General features: G+C 45.0%; 1 protein-coding gene across 2 annotated transcripts in view; it reads left to right on the top strand.

Annotated features, from left to right (window-relative positions):
* The window catches only part of plpp3 (phospholipid phosphatase 3), a 31,832-nt gene extending 15,748 nt beyond the window's left edge, over positions 1 to 16,084 (top strand). For both annotated transcript variants that reach the window (XM_083969601.1, XM_083969602.1), the window contains exons 3-7: positions 2,751 to 2,843; positions 3,590 to 3,777; positions 4,025 to 4,082; positions 8,295 to 8,471; positions 13,900 to 16,084. In XM_083969601.1, coding sequence (XP_083825727.1) covers positions 2,751 to 2,843; positions 3,590 to 3,777; positions 4,025 to 4,082; positions 8,295 to 8,471; positions 13,900 to 14,028 — 645 coding nt within the window. In that variant the 3' untranslated portion in view covers positions 14,029 to 16,084. The remainder of the gene's footprint in view (positions 1 to 2,750; positions 2,844 to 3,589; positions 3,778 to 4,024; positions 4,083 to 8,294; positions 8,472 to 13,899) is intronic.
* The last annotated feature ends 747 nt before the right edge of the window (positions 16,085 to 16,831 follow it).

The following is a 16,831-nucleotide window of genomic DNA, read 5'->3' as shown; positions in this document are numbered from 1 at the left end:
TTTCCTTCTCATACTCAAATTTAAAGTCACTTATTTGTAACTCCTATAGACACACAGCTAACATAGCCCCTTCAGCAAAACGTTTGAATGGTTTCTCATCATGCAGTATCCTCTAAAATACTCCAGTCTTTTGGTGTAGATATGCTCTAAATGTCTTCCCCCTCCATTCTATAATGTCGTCTCCATCAGTCTTTATTCCTCTGCATCTACTTTGCCATTCCATCTACACAACGGCCAATTTTTTTAAATTACTTTCTTAGTCATGTCAGTGGCACCAGGCCTCCCAGCTAGGCAGCATTAAGAAGTGTGTACGTGTGCTGACGCATACATGCCAGAGACCAAAGAGATTTTTTACGAGCTTCCGGTCCATTCTCATGCCCCCCTGCGCCCCAGCGCCCTGACTCCGTGCCCTCTGTGCCCTGTGCATTACTTTGGGTGAATGTGTCAGCGCGCTCTCTCCCACCATGCCACGCAGTGATTTGCCCGAGGCGTCTCTCCAGTTAGTGGTAGCATGAAGTTCCCATGACTTGGGAACGGCTCAAATGTTGTGCCAGCAGGTTAGAAGCAGGGAAGGGGGGGGGGGGGGGGTCAGGGTTAGGGAAAACATGTGATAATGTCATTTGCTGAGGGTACGTGTATGTCAATTATTACCACGTGGTCGGGCTGGATGATATTTACAGCCCCCAGACTCTCAATGGCACCTCCCCGCCCCTTCCCCACCTCCCCACCTCGTAAGTTCCCAGACTGAGACGTCGATTCACCACCGTCGCAGTGTGGTGGTGGGCACACACTCATATAAACACACACACACACACACACACACACACACACACACACACACACACACACACACACACACACACACACACACACACACACACACACACACACACACACACACACACACTGTACCAGCTCAGCTCGTCTGCTTCATTGGAACCAGGAGACCGTGCTTGTGTTAGTTTCCTCACATGTTCACGTGTGGGCAGAGCTGGCGTGTCTCACACATCTGTGTTCCATTAGTGGCATCTATTGCCATGCCGACACCATTCCTTTAAAGCACACACACGCTAATGCAGGCACACACACACACACACACACACACACACACATAGACATGCACTGGTAGCAGATTCTTGTTTATCTCCAGTGCGAGGGAAATCCCAGCAGCCCCCCCTACTCCTCAGACATCTCTACGTCTGACAGGCCGTTGTTTCCACAGTGAGAAACATGGTTAGATAGAGTTCCATAAGCCTACACTACACACTGATGATCCCAATAATCCCATCAGGCACCTACTGAGCCCTGCTGCTGAGTCAGAGATGCCTGTTGTATCTGTCTCCTCCCAAGACGGGGCAGATAAAGAGGTCTCAGTGCAAATAGTGACAACTCAAATAAACTTCTCCTGGCCTGGATCGGCCTCCTGGGGCTCTAATCTCCTGCTCAGATCAGAACAATTCATTGACAATAGCACACACACACAATCTAATATACTAGCATGTTTGTTTCTCCTGGCTGGGAGCCTGCCTGCTGACCACCCAATAGACAGGATAGGTGTGTTTATCAGGCCTAACAGTACACACACACTCACCCACACTGAGAATATGTGTGTGTGTGTCCAGGAGCAGTAAGCTTCTGGGTAACACTTTATAAGAAGCATTAGTTAAGCATTAATAAATACTGAATTCTTCACATGAATACTCATTAGTATGTAGTTTATAGTTAAAAATGTTTTTACTCATCATTGATAAGCACTAACTGTATTTATAAACTAAGTATTAATGCGTTATAATGAGGAATTCAGTATTTATTAATGCTTAACTAATGCTTTATAGTGCATAGCCTACTTATTATAAAGTGTTGCCAGCGTCTGCATTAATAGCTTGACTGGGAAACACTAAACCGTCATGTGTATATACATTCAGAGTCAGTACTGGGTGTCCACTAGGCCCAGAAATATTTTCCTATGAGATCGGGTGAGAACAGGCTGAAGAGTGAAGCTTTTGTGCGGACAGAGGAAGGAAAGTGAGATGTGGTTAGTGGTGGCGAGCGGCAGGTCTGTCAGTCACATACCCCAGGTGGTAGAGATATGATTGACACCCCAATGCCCCCAGGGATGGCTTGGTATAAGCCCCCTCAGCATAGATGAGGGCTTTTCATGGGGCCCAGCTCTACTCGAAACCACCTGTATGGAATACCGGAGGAGCCGGGGTTAACCCTCTCAATTTAAGCCTCATAGCAGGCCAGTACTGTCACTGTAAATCCTCCTCTTATTAAAGTCCGCTCAGTTTTGATTTAGATATTAACCGAGATTATTGGTTTTCATATCCCCCCCCCCCCCCCCCCTCTTTTTCCATCGCCTTCACTGTCATTATCCTTCATATCCCACATAAGAACCCCTATCATATCATTTAAGCGGAGCGTCACTATCGCTCAATAATCTCACATCACACCCAAACTGCCTGATGGAAAGGCAGGCCATGCTCACTCTGTGTGTGTGTGTCTGTCAGTCTCACTCACCCTGACTCTCCCATCTGTCCGTTAACACACCATCTCTACTCCATCTGTGACTTCAGCCTGGAACTGAGTTACATTTTCCTGCACGATACACACTCAGATGTTGTTATTGCACTGCATGGTTATCTGCATCTAACCTCACTGCATGACCGTAGGATGAAACAGCATTTCATAGCTAGATTTTGTCTTATAGATGTGATTTATGTTTATTTAAAAACTATCTTTTCTTCTAGATTGTGATTGGGGAATGCTTCAGGATTCACCAGCTACATGAAGGAACCAAGTCGTTCGTTGGGAATCCCTATGTCGCTGCCCTCTACAAACAGGTACCCATCAATGCCTTTAAAGAGATAGGTCAACATTGTGGCAAATTCCCTAACCCCTATAGTTTTAGGAGTAGGTTCTTTACTTTCAATTGTTGGTGCAAGCTATTTTTAGAACGGCGGAGCAGAGCCGCAAGCTGCTCAGAGTTACACTACGGAGGCTAATGGGATTTCTTGGTTTCTCTCATCAAACCCATCAAATACACAATCCAACAACTCCAAAACGTTCTGGTGGACAAGTTGTGACCTGCACATTCACCACGCTATGAGATAATAATTGTAACGTTCCAAGACAGAGTTGTTTTCGAGGTAAATTCATGCAGAACCGCTGACGCAAGCAGTCTCTGCATTTGCCTCGAAAACAACTCCAAATCCTACTGACCTCTTGTTGTCCATGTTGAACTATCCCTTTAAGAGTATTAGATACGTAATTGACCATTTGCTAAATCCCTTTAGACCCCTCCCCAGAACAACGATTGTCCAATCAAAGCTTACAGCTCGGATTATGCACGGAAATCCAATTTTTCTATTTTAACCAATTAGGAGTTTAAACATTAGGCCTGGGTTAGACATTGTGCTGCTCTGCTGTCATTTAAGCCCCAAATATTCACAGGCCACAGATATTTCATGCCAGATTTTTGGGGTGTAGTGAGATGGGATGGGCATCTCTGGTCTGCTCTGATAGATTTTGAGATCACAAACACTTATAACGGTATCATGAGTAATCGTCATCCTGTGTTGTCTTGCAGATGGGTGTGTTTCTTTTTGGTTGTGCCGTCAGCCAGTCGTTCACAGACATCGCCAAAGTGTCTGTGGGTCGTATGAGGCCACACTTCTTAGATGTGTGTAGGCCCGATTTCTCCACCATCAACTGTTCACTGGGATACATCACCAACTACACCTGCACTGGTGCAGAGAGTGATGTTCAGGAGGCCAGGTTTGTGTAAACCCAACAACATAATCTATATTTATATATCTATATCTGGTAACACTTTATAATAAGTACACACATAAGCACTAACTGTGTTTATAAACTACATACTAATGAGTTATCATGTGTTATAAATGAAAAATTCAGTATTTATTAATGCTTAACTAATGCTTAATAGTGTGTACTTATTATAAAGTGTTACCCTACTGTATATCTACATAAAACTGACTCAAGACAATCTTTCTCTCCACAGGAAATCCTTTTTCTCGGGACATGCCTCTTTTTCAATGTTCACCATGCTCTACCTGGCTGTAAGTAATCATTAAATTCTACTGCACACACACATCACAGCACACCCACATTCATGCAGGCACACAATGCTGAGAGCCACAGAAACAATGGTTTACAGATTGAAGAGAGACTCATGGAAATAAGGCTGGGCTATAATTTGGGGATTCAGCGCATGATGGAAAAAAAAAAAAAACCTTGTTCTCATGCACTTGTTCTCTCCTCTTCTCGCCCTCTGCTCTACCTACTCATTTAGCTCATGAAGAGTTGTATTCTCCTTCTCACTCCTCAGAGAGAGAGAGAGAGGGGTGGATGAATTCCACCTGTTCTCCTCAGAGCAGCTGCACATGCGCTTCCTGTCCGCTCCCAATTCCCTCCATTTCTCCCTCCCACTCCACCTGTTGTGGGTGTCTGTTTGGGCTTAGCACCCCAGAGGCATTTCATGCATCAGAATGTCTAATCACACACACGCATACACACGCCCAGATTTGGTTCCAAGGTGGTCTTGGTTCACACACTGACAGTTCTGGTGCATTGTAGTGTATTGTCATGCAGTAAGAGCTTGCAGTGGGTATTTCCCAGCCTCTGGTTGAACCTACAGCTGCACTCTGGTCAGACCGAGGGGAAGAGAAGTTGAGGAAAAAGCAGAGAGAGAGAGAGAAAGAGAGAGGATATTTGCTGCATCCAGACCATAGAATGACACAGAGACCAGTGTTCCAGCTGCGGCGAGCTCCGGACCGTAGCCAGAGGAGGCTGGTGCAAACATAAAGAGAGAGGAGAGCGGAGAGGGAGCGGAGGAGCAGTTTGTAGTTTTTGTTTTGGAATATAACAACCAGCCTGAAACAAGGCCCAGAGTGGCAGCAGTCCTAGTGGAGAAAGGAATCCACAGCGTGATTTGTTTTTAGCAGCTGAAAGCCCTGTCATGTGACAAAATGTTTTTACTCACAGAAAACTCCCTCCGCACTCCGAAGAAAGAGCCACAAGCTAAATTAAAGTGACATGAAGTTGGATAAGTTAGTTCTGGTTGCATCATGAATGACAGAGCCAATGAAAATGAATGCAAAGATCAAGATTGCTTTTATTGTCATTGTATTGCAGAATTATACAACACAATTTATGAGTGCCTCTTGTAAGAGGCTGTAAGGTGCTTATAAAAGAAAGAAAAACAGACAAATAAAACATTCAATTCTGCAGCAGCTGTTCACACACATATGCAGACATTAAGCAATAGTTTTAAGTAATAGTTTTAAAAGAAAACATTATAAAACAACAGCTGTTTTTCTTGTTTTCTAAGTTTCAAAGTTCAGCTCCATCACTTCTTCCAAGTATTTTGCCTACAGACAAGCGGTGCGGCCTTTTCTACAAAAGAAAAAATTATAAAAGAGTCCAAAGTGCTTTTCTTTTTAGTTAGCTTGCATCTATGACAGCAGATAATCAATATTTTAATTGAATAACAGAATAATCAGTGATATCATTCACCTCTGCACCAGAAGTCACTGTCCTCTATTAAACTCAGGTTCTCCTCCAGAGACACATGGATCCTTTTTCTCTTGGGCCCCTCCCCTCGGCCCTGTGGCTCCCGTGTTGTCACCAGTGCTTAAGTGTCGTTTCCATAGTGTGGCTGTCACCTCGCCCCCCCCCCCCCCCCTTCCCAAGTCATCTGCTAATTGGCACACTCTGATTTTGAAGCACTTCATTTCCTGCAGAGCGCGTGTCCTCAGCGCTGCGTCTGTGACTGATGTGGTTGGAGCTGAGATGCAGCAGAGATGGCACACGGATAACTGGCACAGACCTGGCGGCGCGGCGTGCTGTACAGCTAACACCACAGCCGCAGCAGAACAAGTGTGTGTGTGTGTGTGTGTGCTCAGACATCTCGTGTTTTGTCTAATGCGCACACATCTTGTCAATACGCAGACAATCCAGAGGAGAGGAGCCGTAAGAGCAGAGCGTGTTGTCACTGAGGCAGATAACATAACTTGGTTACTGTAAATAAAAGCTAACATGTTTGTGCTATAAATGGTAACCGCAGCTATGCCTTTGTGTCACAGCTTGGTGTGAACCAGAGTAGTGGAAGGAAAGAGGTGGTGGTGGTGGATAGTGGTGGGGTGGGGGCTGGCCCTGGCTCTCTTTGTTGTTCTGGTGTTTTCTTGTGTTTAACGCCGACTTTGAGTCAGAGCGACAGAGAGAGAGACGGAGGGAGAAGAGGAGATCTCTCTCTGGAATGAGCCGGATTCCTCCAGAAACCACCAGACTGTGCGTCGCTCTCGTCTCTCGCGCTCCGTCATGGGAATCTTGCTGTGACTCCTTTTGTTGTCGGGGTTTGATTGTTGTTTTTCTCAGATCTAACTAACTGTTAAAGGCCCAGAGCAAGTTTCTGGGAAGATGGCTCAGGGCAGAAAGCAAAGTGTCTGTGTGTGTCTCTCTGTGTGTGTAAGACTTAAAGAGGAAATGTTGCTCTTTCAGAAGGTCATTAACCCTCTCAGTTGGCTTATCATGACTCTGCCTCTGCTGAATCAAGGGGTTATTTGGGTTTACTCACTGGCCTACAGTTAGATGAGGTCAAGTTGATTGGCGGGTCGCTTTAACTCCTTATTATGACTAAGTTCAAGTGCTTGTTTTCACTAGCGCATCCTCCGTCGAAGCTCTTTCAAAAGGTTTTGCGGATAAAGCCCTCATGGCTGCAGGACGTCAGAGAGAAAAGGACTTATCAGGAGGTTCTTGCCACCTGAGAACCACGGCAGAGGAAGCCTGAAGTCTAAACATCCCTGCCAGGGAGGAGAGAGCAAAGACTGGAGGGGATGGGAGGGATCGCTTCCTTCGCTTCCGAAAGGAGGAGAACAATGATAGAGTGTCGTAGAGGAAGTGAGGGAGCTTTACGTCCACACCTACCTACCCGGGGGCCTGCAGTGAGCTAGGGATAGCTGGGAGGTGCTGCTTGTGGGTATTGTTAACCCCGGTCTGATTATAAGACAGCAGTCTGGAGGTTTGGGCTGGGTAGACCTTGGCAGAGCCCGGCCCTCCCAGTTCCCTCTGTCTCTGGGTGTGAGAGACAGGAAGCTGAGGGGTATGAGTGGTGCAGAAACACAGGATGTCTGAGGAACCCGGGCTGACCTCACCGCTACGCATGGATGGGAAAAAAATAGTGTTTTTTTTTTTTTTTGGTGTTTGCATTTGTAGCTGGTGACTTAACGTAGCCTTTGTCCCGTTAAAGAGTCTCAGTCGACATCATGACCCAGAAGATGGTTGGCTGCAGGCGGATCAGGAGGCGCATCCGCTATGTCCTCTATTTACTCTAAGAGAGGGGAGAGAGTTCATCCCAAGTGTTGAAACAGGCAGATTACGTGTATATATGTGTGAGTGTGAGTGTGTTGCAGTGGTTCTCTGTGGTCGTGCTGTTTTTACAGCTGGGATGTTGAATCAGTCATGTCCGGGTCTCAGGCAGTGTGTGTGTGTGTTTGTGTTTGTGGAAGACATGTGTTTCACTGCGGCTCCGGCAGGCCGGACCGCTCTGATACAGTCTAGACTTCTTAGACAGGAATAATACATACACACGCACACACACTGCAGGTGCAGGTGCAGGTGCAGGGTTAAAAAGGCAATGCAACATTTTCATTTCCAGCCAGGTGTGTGTGTGTTCAGGTTACAGAATGGAGTGTTTTCAGATCATTTACATGTTTCAGATGGCAGATGTTCAAAGAACTATCCAATCCACTAAAGCACGTTTCCAAAACATCAAAGTTTGCCAAAGTGCTGCAAAGTGATTTGGTAACACTTTACAATAAGGGTCCCTTAACGTTAAGTTAGTTAGTACATTATTAAGCATTAATATATAAACTAATGTGTTAATTAATGCTGAGTAATGCATATATAATGATAACTTATTACATTATTCAACTTTTATTGTTACTTAATAATGTATTAACTAACTTTGAGTAGTAAACATTAATTAACGGCTTACTAATAATTAATGTGTTACATAATAATGATTGTTAATATATCTGTAAACAGTTAATTAATACTTAATAATGTACTAACTAAAGTTAATTAAGGGACCCTTATTGTAAAGTGTTACCAGTGATTTACATACAAGACAGAGCACAAAATGGTTAAGAAAAATGTAATGAGAATGAAAAATAAAGATAAAAAAAAAAGATTTTAAAAAGAATGAAAAGGAATAAATAAAATAAATCAACTAACCTGAGCTGTGTGTTGTCCTCTTCTCTCCCTCTCCTCAGTTCTACCTCCAGTCCAGGTTCACATGGCGCGGCGCTCGTCTCCTCCGCCCGTTGCTCCAGTTCACCCTGTTGATGATGGCGTTTTACACCGGCCTATCACGTGTCTCCGACCACAAGCACCACCCGACCGATGTCCTTGCAGGCTTCGTGCAGGGAGCCCTGGTGGCCTACTGCATAGTGAGTAAAAACACAACACACACAAAAACCCACAAAAAAAAAGACACAACCAACCAACCAGGATCCTACTGACCTCAGATAGAGTTTTGCCTCCACACTCCCATTTTTCCACTTTTTCCTCCTCTCTGCTCTTGGTGAAGTGGAGCAGGCAGGGGAGTGAGGAGAATCTGATTCCCTTTAATGAAGAACACATTGCTTGGAGTCAGGCCCTCTTTCAGGAGAGCGTGTGTGTGTGTGTGTGTATGTTTTTGTGTGTCCGTGCGTTAGTGTGAATCCATGCTCCGCAGCTTTCTTCACTACTTTTGTGACATATCGTCACAGCAGTTGCCAGATGATTTTCATAGCCCTGATCATTACACTAAGCTACACGGAGCCAAGGAAAATTGAATTCGGGGGTTGAGAGGAAAAAAGAGGGAGTGTAAAAAGAGAGAGAGGGAGCAGGGGGAGAGAGAGGATTAGCCTTTGAAACAGGAATGAGGCTGTTAATTATTTTGGGTTTTTTATTTGGCGGCTCTGGTTCTATCAGCACAGCAGGCCGCGGCTAAACTCTGCTGCCTCTGGGAAAAGTATGGAAAGACACACTCACGCACACACAAAAGAACACACAAGAAACCTTTACCTTTCTACAGGCTCCAGATCATGAACGTGGAAAAGATTAGATTCATAAAATTCTGCAAAGACCTTAGTAGTGGCGCCTAGGCAGTTTTGGCACAGCTGAAACACACATAGAGTCACTCTCAACAAAGCAGGGCCCTTGAATGTCTTCAGGATTACTGAAGGATCCAAAATGAACCGTGAGCAGAAATCAGCGAGCAACAATAGACAGTAACGCTCCGGCTAAGTCAGCGCCGCTACAGCTGGGCGTAGCTCCTGGACGACATCGACTTTGACAAGTGAAAAAAAATAAAATATTTTCAGAAATATGCTCTGAGTATGAGTTTGACCTCTACATGGGCAGATCTGGCAGGAGGAGTGAAGGGAGGGAGGTGACAGCAGAGAGGAGCCTTGTCTCCATCTTGGCTCATGATGAGTGTTCATGGGCTTAATCCAAGTCAACTATTCCACAACCCTCACACACACAGACAGCTACACACACACACACACACACACACACACACACACACACACACACACACACACACACACACACACACACACACACACACACACACATCCACATGCATACATAGTCAAACCCCTGCCGATCATGGCAGCGAGGTTAGTTTTACAATCCGTGACGCCCCCTTCTGATTTGCCCAGTCTCAGTTAGAAACACACATCTGTGAGTACTTTAGCTGGGCTTGTTTCAGCCTCTCAGCGAGCAGCGGAGCAGAAAGGACCTGACAGGCAGATGAGTGGAAGCATGATAGAGGAGGTTGAAAACCTCCGTGCCTCCGAGCTGCCAACGGTAAGCACTAAATCAAAGTGTGAACATCTCTAAATCCCGAGTTAACAAGTGCAAGAGGTTCAGCCGTTATTCTTTTAAATGTAAAGTTTGAAATGGAAGAAGAGAAGCACGAGTTCACACTTTGAAATCTTGTCAGAGTGAATATTGTTCACCACTCGGGGATATTTTCCACTAAAACAGTGGGTTTTTAAAGACCCTGCCTGTGTTTGTTTTAAAAGCATGACTGAGCTTTTACTGGACACTGGACATAATCTTTATTCCGTTGAGTGTTATTGGACAGCTGTAGCTATTGTCTGATAGGAACAATGTTCGGATGTTATTCTTCAGATATTGCACTTTCACGCATAACACACAGCAGGAGCTCACACTCTCCTCCTGGAAATACTCCCATTTGTTTCAGACTAGTGGTGGTGTGGGGTGGAGGGAGGCAGGACTTAGGTCTGTCTGGTTAAAGAGACCCCCAGGAGTTTATATTTGGTTATAAAAGAGTCTCATATTAATGTGGATGAATCTACGTTACCCACTTGTTAATGGGTCCATTTTCGATAAATATTGTTTTGTCTTCATAGTTTTGATATTATTATTTAGTGGTCGACTCGCCCAGCATTTCCTAGTTTCGGTTTCCCGGACGCTGCCCAGCAGGTCATGGGAATAACGCCGCCGGATCGCCGTTTATAATCGGAACTACGACTGTATCCGATCATCTTCAAACCTCCGACTTTCATTCTTGATCAATGAAAACATTCTTGGCAAAATGTTTTCACTTTCGTCCGTCTTGCACCGGTCCAAGAATTTCACCGTGCGCGCAGAGGCTCATGGGAAATGTAGAGTGAAAACACTTTGCTTTCCAAAACTCCTCGTAGTCCCTTTAAAGTGATTTGGATGTTGGTAACATCTGGATCAGTTCAGTATTGTGGCCCTGAGAATTCAGCACACTAACTTAATTAGACATATGCAAATGAACAAAACACAACCAGATTCACATTGTTGGCTCACGTCGTCGCTCAGTGCTTTGTGACTAAACAGTCAAATTGATGAGGATGTTTTGTGAATTGGTTTGTGTTGTGCATGTTCAGTGTTGCAGAGCTCTCAGCTTTGAGTACACACAAGAGAGCAGCAGCCTCCGCTCTCGCTCGCTGACACTTGTCACAGAAACAAAACGTCTGATTTCAATGACAGTAAAACACAGCGGAGCTATTAGTGGATTTGCACGTCGCTCCCTCGTGAGCGACTGTGAACCATCGCTCCGAGGATGACACCACGAGTTATACGGCCTTGTGGAAAAAGTGTCTTCCGTTCCAAACACACTTCAGTAATGGTCTGTGTTGTTCCATGACTGGATTGTGTCTGCTCCAGGTTTCCCCAGGCTACAGTTACCTCTATAATCCCAGTGGAGCGGCGGCCACAGTGCCAGTAAATGAACGATGCAAAACCAGGGACAAGTATGGACGCGTTCATACCAAGTGATGCGCCAGACTGCAGATCGGTGCGGTTGATTGTGAGGGGATTGCCCCAGTTAAACCGCATCGATTTGATGATGGTGTCTGAGTCACGTGATAAATGAGGAATATGCAGATGAGTGTCTGTTTTTGAGTCAAACTACGTCTGCAGGGCTGTGATCCAGAAAATGGCTGGGGAACCACAACAGGAAGCGGTCCGTCTGTCCTACCTGGCACTTGCTATCAGACGCAGCGACCTAGTTTTAGTTTTTAGAAGCGTGTTGTAACGAAGGTCAAGAGGAGCAGAAACCTGCAGGAAGCAGCTGTCAGAGAGAAAGCTTGGTGCGGCGCTCGTTTGTGTGTCTGTGGGTCATTGTCATTGTGGAGAGGAGAGGGGTCAGAGGAGGAGGAGGAGGAGGAGGAGGGAAGAGGACTCTGTCTCTCCCTCGCTGGAGCGTAAACACATGTGGACGCTGTGGAGGTCTGGGACACTGAAGCACTGTCTCTTTGGTCAGTGAACTTGTGTGCAAGCAGGAAGTCGTCGTTATCTCTGAACACACACGACTCCAGTCTCCAAATTTGGAAATTCATATCGCACACCACACAGTTTTATTAGACTAAAGCGCACACACAGTTATATACGCAACACTGTGGAACATGTCAGAGTGTTTCTCACGAATATACTCTATATAGAAAGAGCAACATATTTTGACCTTCATGTGCGTGCACACACATTCAGTTTAATTCTTTGATGTATAAAAGGGGGTCTTTTTACACGTCAGCGTCTGCAAATCGATGCCTCCTCTTCCTGTGTGACTCCACTTCTTTATGTGTCACACGTCTTAATAATTGTCGAGGACAAGCAATTAAACACACAAAGTCTCACACCCACACACAGACATTGACCTAATGCTTTTCCTGGGCATTTACAGCAACCAGAATCTAACTGAACCCATTTCTTTCTGTTGAGTCTGGATAAGTCAGCACAATAGGCCTGCCTTGTGTGTGTGTGTGTGTGTGTGTGTGTGTGCGTGTGGGTTTGTATACTGCACGCACAGGCAGGAAGTGGTGTTTCGTGATAAGCTTTCCACCATGGCAGGTTCGGGGGCAGATGGGTTGGAGGTTAGGTGACGTGGATGAGAAACAAGCCCTGAATATGACTCATATCTCTTTGCACTCTTATAATGATATTAATATACAGCAGCGTATTGGTCGCACTGAACGCTCTATATAAACTCATTACCGCATAGACAAAGAGCCCATTCAGCATGAGCCTGAAAGCAGCTGCGTGCAGTGGAGGTATCTGTACATGTGTGATGTCACCACGCGGACAGAGATCACCAGTAAAAAGGTCATTTCACCACCAGTAAATGTCAAGATGTGAGAGAGGTGATTGTGTCCACCGCTCAGAAGCAGCCGCTCTTTGTTACATAAATAGATCGCCGACTATATGTCAGTCCGACACTTTCTCAGAAAACTAAAGTCTCGGGGCGGTGCGTGGCGCAGTGGAGGCTACAGTCCTCAACGCAGGCGTCCCCGGTTCGAGTCCCGCGTCGGGCAGACCTTTCCTGCATGTCATTCCCCCTCTCTCTGCCTCCCCCTTTCTTGTCTATCTCACTATGTAGTATCAAATAAAGGCAAAAAAAACGCCAAAAAATAAATAAATAAAAATAAATAAAAAATAAAGGCAAAAATGCCAAAAAATATACTTGAAAAAAAAAGAAAACCAAAGTCTCTGAGCTGCTCACTGGACTTGTGTTTTCCCCCTGAGGACATTCCTCGGGGCGGCTTCCTCCTCGCTCCTCATCGCCCCTGGCACCGGCCTCTCTGTTGACTGGCAGCACGGAAGGAAAAGCTGCCATGTCTGCCAATTATATGTGTGTATGTGTGTGTGTGTGTTTGTTTGTTTGTTTGTGTACAGCCGAAGCCGCTGCTGTTCATAAGCCCCCCCCCCCCCCTGTGGAGTGGAAGCGGTAATCCACCGCCACAGTTGGACAAGTATAGTTTCCACAGTCCAACTTCCTGTCCACCCCTGGACATTTTTCCTGTTTGACATATGATGTCATGGGGATCTCAGGAAGAGATTTCTTTTACTGCCTTCTTTTCTTCTCTCTCTGACTCTTTTACCCTTGTGCCCAAGCAGTGCCAGGCAGTCTGACCTCATCATTGATATAAACAGGGGGAATTCATCATTAAAACGGAGGATTAGGCCGAGTTAACTAAATATGATGGTCATGTCAGGGTGAGCTATACTAAGATCACTTCCTTCAGCCTGATTACTCAGTGTTCCCAACTTTGAGGTTGGACCGAGTGTGGCAGAGGGAGGTGATAGAGAGTATTATGAGCTTTCCCTGCCAGCTCGCAGCTCCCCTGCAGACACAAGAACATGCAGGCGCCTATTCCTCCAAACCCTGTTCAGACCCGCCGCTCTGTTTTGGCATAAGCAAATTAAATGAGATAGGTTTAACGAGCCTTATTCAAATGACATAGGCTTTCCCCCTGCTGCGGTTCACACGCAACGTCCAAATAAGCAGCCCTAGTGTTTCCTGACCCTCTGCTCTCCCTCTTGTGCGTCCATCAGGTGTTCTACGTGTCGGACCTGTTCAAGCCCCGGGTGAAGCCGGCCACGCCCCCGCCCTCCCCCATCAAGAAGGAGCTGCTCCCTTCGTCCGACATCATCGAGAGGAACAACCACCACAACATGGTGTGAGAGAGAGAGAGATGGAGGCCGCATCTCTTTCCCCTCCCCGCGACCGAGGAGCCAATCACAGCGCTGCTCACCTCCCATCGGACAGTAGAATGTAGCGACGAGAGACTGTAGCTGCTTCTCGGACGGCATCCTCCTCCTCCTTCTTTTTTTTTTTTTTTTTTTTTTTGGCGGCACCCAGCCGGGTTTGCCTCGTGGACTAGGGTGTCAGATTTTGAGATTTGCACAGCAGAGTCCACTCTCACTATCCAGACTCGTTATTTACTATCACATTAACTACTAATCAACATTTTGAGCCCATCGTTCTGAGCACAAGAATTGGAAGCTAGAAGACAAAAAATGATTTAAGAAACTCGATGACTTGACAGGCAGAGCTGAGGGTGTGGAGGTTTGATAGAAGTCTAACCATATGAAGGGAAAATACTTGTGAAGAAAATGAAGACGAGAGAGAAAATGTAAAAAAAAAAAAAAAAAAAAAAAAAAAAAGACAAACCCCTGCCTATAGAGAGAGAGGTGACGCTTCCTCTCTGAACTCTCTGTGGCCTTGGAACGCTGTAGGACAAGTACTTCCTTAGCTACGGGAAGGATATTACTGCAATAACAAAGCAGCATAGAAATATTTACAGTATAGAAAAATTATAACTTATAGCACTGTTTTTTAAGTCCATTGTCCATTATCACCACTCGCTGCCTGAGACGTCTGACTGAAAGAAAGTTTGATGATGCTGATGTCCACGAGACAGAAACACTGACTCTAAGACGCCGACTGAGCCAGGTGTGGTCGTCTCGACACACATACCAGATAAAACTAGCATAGCATAGCACGACTGAAGTAACGACGGGCCCCGTGGGGGATCGAGCGCCGATCTTTTTTTCCGGGCCTGTTGGACAGATTTCAGAGCAGTCCTCTGCGTGTATTTCTAAACCTTTAGTATTGGAAAGTGAAGCCCTCCAACCTCATATACCTCTGTCTCCAGACTGAGCACGTCAGGCTTTTTTGTAGTGGACTGTCAGTGCAGCCCAAACCCGGGATGTTGCATTTCTTGAGGTTTAGATGTAGTAAAGGGGCGGGAGGGGTAATTTTTTTTTTTTTTTTTTCTGGAAGGAGGGAGACAGATCTCACAGCCCCCCCCCTCCCCAAACCCAGCACCTGTACAGGGGGGCGTGGCTGTGCCATGCCTCTGTCCGGTGTCGGGGGCCATGTGTTGGGCTTCCTGAACAGGAAGTAGGATGGGTGGGCAGAGTGAAGGGGGCGTGGTCTGTCACCGTAGAAACAAGAGGGTGATGATTTACAGCGAAGCTGGCACATTATTTTGGGATGAACCGGGCTCTTTCCGCTGGCAGGGAGGGGCCTCTCACCCACCCAATCACTCATTGGCAATGGATGTTTATCTCTAAATGTGTGTGTGTCTGTGTGTGTGTAATGTACACCCTCGTGCTTGTGTGGGTGCGCTTGTGCTTGTACATGTACATCCTGTGTGTGTGAATGTGTTTGTACATATGTGTGAGCGCTGTGCCCTGTGAAAAGGAACCCCCCCCCCCACCCCCTCGTGATAAACTACGTGTGTCAAATGAAGCACACACACTGTCAGCTGTGCCATGTGTGTGTATGTGTGTGTGCGTGCGTGTGTGTGTGTGTGTGTGTGTGTGTGTGTGTGTGTGTGTGTGCGTGCCACTGTGTCAGAGAGCAAGAGAGCAGGTGGACGTTCTAAAAAACTGTGGATCTAATATTTTTATTCTCTGCTAAGAAGCATCTTTAACCTTGTATGTTTATAGCCTGTCCTGTATAATCACTAACCGTTGTACAGAACCAGACACAGAAGCCCTTTTTATTTACAGCCGACTCAGACATCCTCCTCCAACAACACACTCCGCCATGTTGCACATCTTTTCTCATCGTATAGTCCGTCCTATCATTTCACAAAGCCGTTTTCACTCTCTTTTTTTATAAATATATAAATAATGTATAGATCACTAAAATTAACATGTTTAGATATATCCACTATGATTACAGACCTGTGTTCTTTACAAAATGCTGCTTAAAAAGCATCGATTGACAGATTTTGTATCTAGACAACTAAAATATTGTAGATTGTAATAGTTACGTTTATAATGTACATTCAAAAAAAATACATCCACAACTGTATTAAAATTCAATATTAGTATTTTTGTATTGTCTTTTTTTGTACAAAAGAAATAGTAGCAAAGCTGTTTTTTCTGCTAAATGTACTTAGCTCTAATACATGTGCTTTTAAATAAAAAGCTCATTATGAACACAACTTGGTTTGTCTCGACTCTTTTAACTGTTTTCACTGTCTTTTTGTGTAAGTACAGCAGAATCTTACAATATACAGACATGGGGTCAGTTTTCATGTAGTGTATTTCAGAACTGATTCGTTTGTTCCAAGAATAAGAAAATAAATTAATGAAATCTCAGATGAAAGATGACTATGAACTTTTTTCCTAAGGGGTTCCTTTTCTTTGTTTGCTCAATGGGCCTTAACTCTGTCAGATTATTGATGATGTTATTCATAAAAAGTTTCCAGAGTTTTTGGGGAAAAAAGCTGTTTATTTCAAAGAGATTTCTTTTGTTTTTGTTTCATCACATCTCTTGATAGATTCAAATTCTTGGATACAATTTTGTTTTTTATTATTTAGCAAGATTCATTAGTTGTAGTTTTAAATCATTAACCCTTTACTTTCAACTTGTTCAATGAAAATGCTACAAATGTTGTAAATAGAATACTAAGATCAGTGGTGGAGGACTTTAATGTAGCACTTCAACTTGTAAGGTACCATTTTTATA

Source organism: Trachurus trachurus, assembly GCF_905171665.1.
Source record: "Trachurus trachurus genome assembly, chromosome: 4".
NCBI lineage: Eukaryota > Metazoa > Chordata > Actinopteri > Carangiformes > Carangidae > Trachurus > Trachurus trachurus.
Note: the sequence above shows the minus strand (reverse complement) of the source record. Positions and strands in the feature narration are given on the sequence as shown.